Source organism: Coptis chinensis, chromosome 9, assembly GCF_015680905.1.
Source record: "Coptis chinensis isolate HL-2020 chromosome 9, ASM1568090v1, whole genome shotgun sequence".
Taxonomy (NCBI): domain Eukaryota; kingdom Viridiplantae; phylum Streptophyta; class Magnoliopsida; order Ranunculales; family Ranunculaceae; genus Coptis; species Coptis chinensis.
In genome coordinates, this window is record NC_141464.1 from 67,122,635 (window position 1) to 67,129,698 (window position 7,064).

At 35.2% G+C, this 7,064-nt stretch overlaps 1 protein-coding gene across 5 annotated transcripts; it reads left to right on the plus strand.

The window, feature by feature from the left end:
* The first annotated feature begins 2,512 nt into the window (after positions 1–2,512).
* On the plus strand, positions 2,513–6,821 carry LOC147477521 (plasma membrane ATPase 2-like). Of its 5 annotated transcripts, XR_015209371.1 has the most exons (7): positions 2,513–4,060; positions 4,481–4,719; positions 4,830–4,862; positions 5,705–5,786; positions 5,948–6,044; positions 6,336–6,440; positions 6,572–6,821. XR_015209371.1 is itself a non-coding variant. In XM_086584807.1 (6 exons), the coding sequence occupies exons 1-5, from the start codon at positions 3,940–3,942 to the stop codon at positions 6,016–6,018; spliced, it is 546 nt and encodes a 181-aa protein (XP_086440933.1). In that variant the 5' UTR covers positions 2,513–3,939; the 3' UTR covers positions 6,019–6,044; positions 6,336–6,821. The 5 variants fall into 5 exon arrangements, 3 of the variants coding, with proteins under 3 accessions (XP_086440933.1, XP_086440935.1, XP_086440932.1); XR_015209370.1 differs by having other exon boundaries at positions 5,948–6,440; XM_086584807.1 differs by having other exon boundaries at positions 6,336–6,821.
* The last annotated feature ends 243 nt before the right edge of the window (positions 6,822–7,064 follow it).

Below are 7,064 nucleotides of genomic sequence, written 5' to 3' on the forward strand. Positions count from 1 at the left end.
CATGTTGTACTAGAGGTTCCAACAAAGGCATATTATGAAGATAAAACTTGTATTCTTCCCAATGAATCGGTTAAGTAACCGGTCTTTGAAGTTGGAACCAACAATAGTGAACATGCAATGGATGATGAGCTGATCTATAATGATCCTGACGAAAATGTAGTGGTTGTTGAGAAGACTAATATACGAAAGCGGTCGAGGAAGCGTTAGGTATTATTATTTGTAGTTGTTTATGTGGTACCCTTTTGCTGGCTAAGAAAGTCATTTGAATTGTATATTATTTGACAATTGATAGTTTGTCTTTTTGAATGTATTATGTGGTGCTAGTGAATTTTAAATTACCATCTTCTAGGTAAACCTTTTTTAACTCCGCCAATGCCAAGTTTTTGCTTAGCATTGCCGGTCCCAAGCCCGGATAAAGGAGGAGGGAAAAAGGTAGGTTTAACCTTTAATAATGGGACATGGTGGTCTTACCTGGTATCATCTCAGCTCTCTCTTATTAGGAGGTAATTATTTGATAAACTCTTCTTGAGATTTTACTATCTTCTTTATTTATTGCTGTTTTTCCAGACAAGGTCATGTAATGAAGTATGCGCACTTACCATAAGATTGCATTTATTCTAGAATGGAGGAATAAAGGCTAGAATATTGTCCTATGCACGCTATGAGTTATCTTTTACTTTATATTGTCCTTGGGTGTTGCTTTTTATTGTCTTCTTCAGTAACTTCAATTTTCTTTGCTTGCAACTCCCCATCTCCCCTATCCTAAACTTTTTAGGGTGTCACTATGATTTATCCGAACCTTGTGTTGTTTATTTATGTGACGTCATTTATAGATTTGTTTTTCCTTGTAGAGCAACATATCCGTTCTATTTCTTAATCTCTGTTGATTATGTCCATTTTATAGGCACCTGTTATAATCTTTGTTGAGGATTTTGACCTCTTCGCCGGAGTTCGTGGCGAATATATCCACACTAAAAAGCAAGATCATGAAACTTTTATTAATCAACTTCTTGTGGAACTTGACGGGTACCATTGAAAACTATTTCCTCTTCATATTTCTTTGAACTGTTAATTTCTTATTGATGCTTGATAACATTTCTTGAAGTAAATCTCATTTTCAACGGCACTACTGATTTATACTTTTAATATCTCCATGTTTAATAGATCCATCATGGATGCCATTTCCTGTAGTGTATATTGTTTACTTTGTCGGATCTAGATAACAAGACTTCACTAAAAGGGATTGTGAGTTGTAGGTGATTTTGAACATGTGCCAGTGTTGTATACTTGTAAGGGCAATAGGATGAGGTGGAATTCGATGTCTTGTAGGGAAGTTCCTTTAGTGAAGTATGGGATCCCGAAGACCAGAATGCGCTTCTCCAATAGAAAATAATGCTTTTATGAAAGTTGTATGCATATTTATTTGTTAAGGCGACAAAATAGAAAAATCCTAAAACTTAAGTACATTAAAGTTTCCATATAATATCAGATAATACCTTTATAATACGCTATAGTGTTGCCTTTTTTTTGGTTCTCGTAGGAGAAACATTTTCATTGTAAGTATCTGTAGAAGTTTTTGGAATGCTCCAAATTCCACTTGAGCATCCAAATCTGGGTCAATACCAACAAAAACATCTCTGAACTAGGTTCTAGTACCATGCCAAATGTGTCCGAAAAAGAAGTGCAAAACAAACGAAGCATGTCCAAAAGTTTAGAGAGAAAGGAGAGAGAAAAGAGAGCATGGCTTAATTGGTTTCGGCCTTCTCTCACACGTTTTATATAGGAAATAGTATGTTTACAATATGGAAAACTTCAAATGACTCACAAAGAGCTCTAACAGTGTCTATGAAAATGAAAGTGGGGGACTGTTGTTGATTGAGGATGGTGGGCGTCCTATCGAGCAAAATGAGTACATAGTGCTGTTTGATTCTTTGTTGTTTGTAGTCTTTTGCTTTTGGGGGCTTTCTTTCTCGTTTTAATGTAACAGTTGCACTTTTCTTTTTTAATTTCAATTTTTCCTTTTCCCCCTTATTGGTGTAATGGTTAGGGAAATGAGTTGGAATGTTTTGTTTTAAGTCTTAGTTATGTGTAGATATTTAACCCTTCTTCATCTGTTGGTTCTTTCCCTCAAGTGCAATGTCATTTTTGTACAGGTTTGAAAAGCAAGATGGAGTTGTTTTGATGGCTACAACCAAAAATCTGAAGCAAATAAATCAGGCCCTACAAAGGCCTGGTCGGATGGATAGAGTATTTCATCTTCAAAAGCCAACTCAAAGAGAAAGAGAGAAAATCTTGCAAATTTCTGCTAAAGAGACTATGGACGAAGAACTAATTGATTTTGTAGACTGGGGAAAGGTAATTATTTGCATATTACTGTTAAATAATTCAGAAAATGCTTTTATATGTCAACTCCTTTTTTTTTTTTTTTTTTTTTTTTTTTTTGTCAAATCATATGCATTTTGTCTTTGTAAAATTCTATTTTATTTTTCATCCTTTTCAGATAAGAAGCTATTATAACAACTAGCAGATTATTAGCTAGTATTAATAGACTTTTTTGAAAATATGTTTCATACGCTATTTGGCTTGTATACTCTATTTGGAAGAGTTTTAACCTGATTCTGCCATCCTTATGCAGTGTTCTATGCTTCCTTCATGGATGAAATTTACTCACCGAAAAATGTGAAGAAAGTATAATACAAATAAAATTTTAAGTGGTCAGGCAGGGGTCTGGTTAATAAAATTCCAAGCACATTTGTTTTCCCCAAACCAAACTCCTAATATGCCAAACTTTGTTACCTTTTGTAGAGTGAATCACATAACTTTAATTTAAATACAATAGAGTCTTCATCGTATTGAACTTGGTTATGGTGATCTCTTATTTGGCGTATCGACTTAGGGAACGGTTTTGCACATGCTATTTTATCAAGCTTCCAGTTTTGAATAAGGAGCTTAGAACTCATGTCCTCTACTGGTTGTGGGACTTCTTGTAACAAAAATAGACATCGCTATGGTAGATTTAATTTATCAAATGCTTTGAAATTATCATGCCTTTTCCATAAGTCCATAACACCTTGGCGAGCTATTAATTGATCTCAGAATATAGAATTAATCTTTTGTCTCTCTGTAAATTATATATAAAAAAAATCAAGCTGTAGACACTTCCGTAGGTGCAATTTTTGTATAACTATCTATTTGGGGAGTGTGAGGCACATGCTTCCTCTAGTATCACATTTTCATTTTCTTTCTTTTCCCTCATTTCTGTACTAAGCTCTTTAGTTTGAGGGTATACGTTGACTAAACTAGGGGAAGAGGGCTGGAGGACCCTGTTCTTGTTTAATTTGGGATTTAGGATAGGGGTAAAATAAGTTATGCCCCAGGACAATGACCATTTACCAAAATTCCAGTTGTCAGGTATGGCTCAACTCTGCTTATGAACTCCTCAGACACCGGTTTCTCTTGTTTTTAGGTCGTGTTAATGTTAAAGCTATGCAACTTTAAGTCTGGGCGGTGCTGCCACATGGCAGCGTCCTTAACTCAGAACAACCACTAGAATATGCAAGCCCTTCATTTAGTGACGTAATATGTATAGTTGGTCATTCATTTCTTTGTCCTCACAACTTATTAACAATGTATTCAAGCTGAGCATATATACGTCATAACTTGATAATCCTATTTGGCTACTTAATAATGGACATGATTGAAAGTCATAGATAATTCAATTTCTGCCTAACGGTAAATGCTAGTGTTGATGGCTGACAATTTTATACAATATCTGCTTGTACTTGTTAACATGCCCTTTGTTTTTATAGCTCTTAATCTCAAACTTTTCTTTTCTCCCATTTCAGTTTTAGCTGACAGTAAGCATGCTCTACTTTTTCTTTAATCTGTCCTGTGTCTATTAAGTGATGCCATTAAGTTTTTGTTAGACGCCGTCTGGGAATGGGAACTAACATGTATCCTTTGTCAGCTTTACTGAGCCAAAACAAAGATGTATCATTAGCACCTTTGTCATTTGATGAACTTATAGAAAAGGCTGATGGTTTTGCTGGTGTTTTTCTTGGTAATGTTTTATTATAATTCCTTTTGCTTTGTTTTGTTATTTGACCCCAACATGTCATTGGTCCAAAGGGAGCCGCTCATTTTTCAGACATGAAACATGAAGTCTTGCCAACCTTGAATGTCAGCTACGTTCTTGTCTGTCTAAGTTTTGGTTAGATTGACCAGGAGCATGCATGACAAGGAGATAATCATAGCAAAATCCTTAGGACTCCTCTACCTTTGTAAGCTTTGGAGTGGTTCCACTTGGTCATTTGCATTCTCTTGGTGGCCATCATCATCATAACTAAGATGACTGATATTTTGTTCTCTTTTTCTTTATACTGCATTTGGCTGTTTTATTAGGTCTTCTTGTCCTATTGTAAAGTAGTTTACAAATGCCTATACCTATTTTGACTTTTTCTCGTGTTTTCTGTTGCTTCAGAGCACAAATATGAAATTGTTAAACGCTTGCAAGCTAGAAAACATATATGTGGAATGACTGGTGATGGAGTCAATGATGCTCTCACTCTTAAGAAGGCAGACATTGGAATAGCTGTTACTGATGCAATTGATGCAGCTCGCAGTGCTTTTGACATTGTACTAATAGAACCTGGCCTTAGTGTTATCATAAGTGCAGTATTGACCAGCCGAGCAATCTTTCAAAGGATGAAAAACTATACGGTACATGTCAATTAGATCGCAACCATCGTGTTTAACAAAAAAGAAGCTCCTTTTTAGTATCCAAGATGTTCTATATAAAGAATCCTTTTTTTGTTTTTTTGGTTTTGCAGATTTATGCAGTTTCTATTACAATTCGTATTGTGGTAAGTTCTATTTCAGCTTTAGTGATTCTTTATAGTGGTAAACTATTGTAACTGTAACCTAGATAAAACATAGGTGACAGGGGTTCATGTGTCAGGCTATGCCCAGCGGATGCCTGGGTGTCTTTGTTTTCTTAATTTTTGTTTTTCATGTTGGTTAAAGAGGTAGAAGTCTGAGACCTTCTGTTTATAAGGAATCGATGGAGCGAAATAAAAAATGTATCATATTAGAAGCATATACAATCAATCAAATGAAAGTTATACGGTTTAACACTAGGGTGCGTTTGTTTACCAGGAATCGGACTTGAGGAGTGGAATTAACTGGAATTCTTGGTGGACCACTCACTTTTGGTCTATTTGGAGACATAGAATTGGATTCTAAATGGACTCCAATTCCTTTTATTAAGTCTTTGACAGACCCCTGTTAATCCAAAGGAATCCTAGACTATGGGAATCGGTTTTTTATTTCTAATCCGAAAATGGGGAAATAAACTAAAAATTGGAGTCTGTTAGAGGATTCTATACGGCAACCAAACGCATTAATTGAAGTAGGAATTGAATTCCGATGATTTCTGAACGTTTGCCAAATACACATTTTGTAAGTTGGAATCAAATTCTATTCTAATAGATTCCATTCCAATGGTTTCCTACTCCATTCTATTCTTAATTAGTTTCCAGTCTCAGTTGCCAAACACACTCCTAAATTTTTTGATGCCTAATTCAGTTGTTTAGATACACTCATGTAGTGACAGACTTGTAACACATTTGAACAAAAACCGAGATTCACACTCTAAGGATCTTGGATGCTCTTCTTAGTTCTGACTTTTCTATATTTCTCGCAACAGCTTGGTTTCATGCTTCTCACTCTTATATGGAAATTGGACTTTCCACCATTCATGGTGCTCATCATTGCCATCCTAAATAATGGTTCGTATTTTTCACATTCCATTCTTTATGTCTTCTAGTTTGGTTTAAGTGTGCATCACATCTTTTCCACCCCTCACTTTTTCTTATAGCTTTGTCTATTGTTAGTTCTTATGTGTCTGGTTAATTCCTGGTGCTGATATTCTAGCTTTTGTCACATTTAGGTCCAATGGGGAGCGTGAATTCATGCTTTCACACTACTGGTGCTGGAGGTGCTTTTGTAGCTGGAATATGATTACTGCTGATTTTTAATTACTACAGGTATTTATTTTCATGAATTAGTGTGGTCGATTCTTTATGCATGCCTAAATAATTTTTTGCATGTAGACTTTGATCTGCATCAACTTCCCTTGAAGTCCAATTTTGCTATTTTAGCCAATATTCCATGCCGAGGAGTATTTCACTTGCTATATGACGCTAACTAGGATCATGATATATATATTTTGCTTGGACAAATTAGGAGATTCCTAACTATATTGTTTCTTATGTTGAAAGGTTAATGATTAATATCCTCATCTAATGTATACTAGTTATATAATATGGATGATATAGGGGCATCCAAATAGAAAGGTTGTGACAACAAGCTTTAACTCCAAGACTCCAAGAGCTCTCAGTACAATATTGTTCTCACTTGTATCATGTAAAAACTCGGTAAAGGTATCCTAATAAATATTAGTATTTGCTTTATAAATGCACTCTTTTGTATTCAAGTGTTTATATTTGTTGGAAATAGCTTTAATTGACTTATTATACTGTTGGTTGCAACAAATGATATTGGGCTAAAAAAGGTCAAGGGATGCACTGCAACAGAAGGAGCAAAGCGGAAGCTGCTGCAAGTAAGTAATGCAGTGATGAATCTATCTACTAGGCTGAAGCTTTGCTATATCTCAGGTGTCTAGTTGTAAATGTGTTGTTGTATTTCTTCAGTTATCCATTGATTTCGGGAGCTCAACATTCTGTAGTGTAGTATACGAGATTGTAAATGTTTTGTACTTCTATGTCATGCACATTGATTTTTAATAAAAAAGGGTATTGGTTATGGAACTTTGTTTGAGGTGGTTTTGTGGTGTACGAATTGTTTTTATATTATAATCTTTGGCGACTATGCTTTAGTATTGGTTTATGCCATTTTCAACAGCAAAAGCTCATCATTGTTGAGAATTAATGACACATTCTGCAACAATTTATAAGTGTAGGCCATTCTGAGAATTTACCGTTGGGAAAAAATTGGCTATATTGACCATTTTGAGTCGTCGAGATAGTTGTTAGTATTTGCGAAAG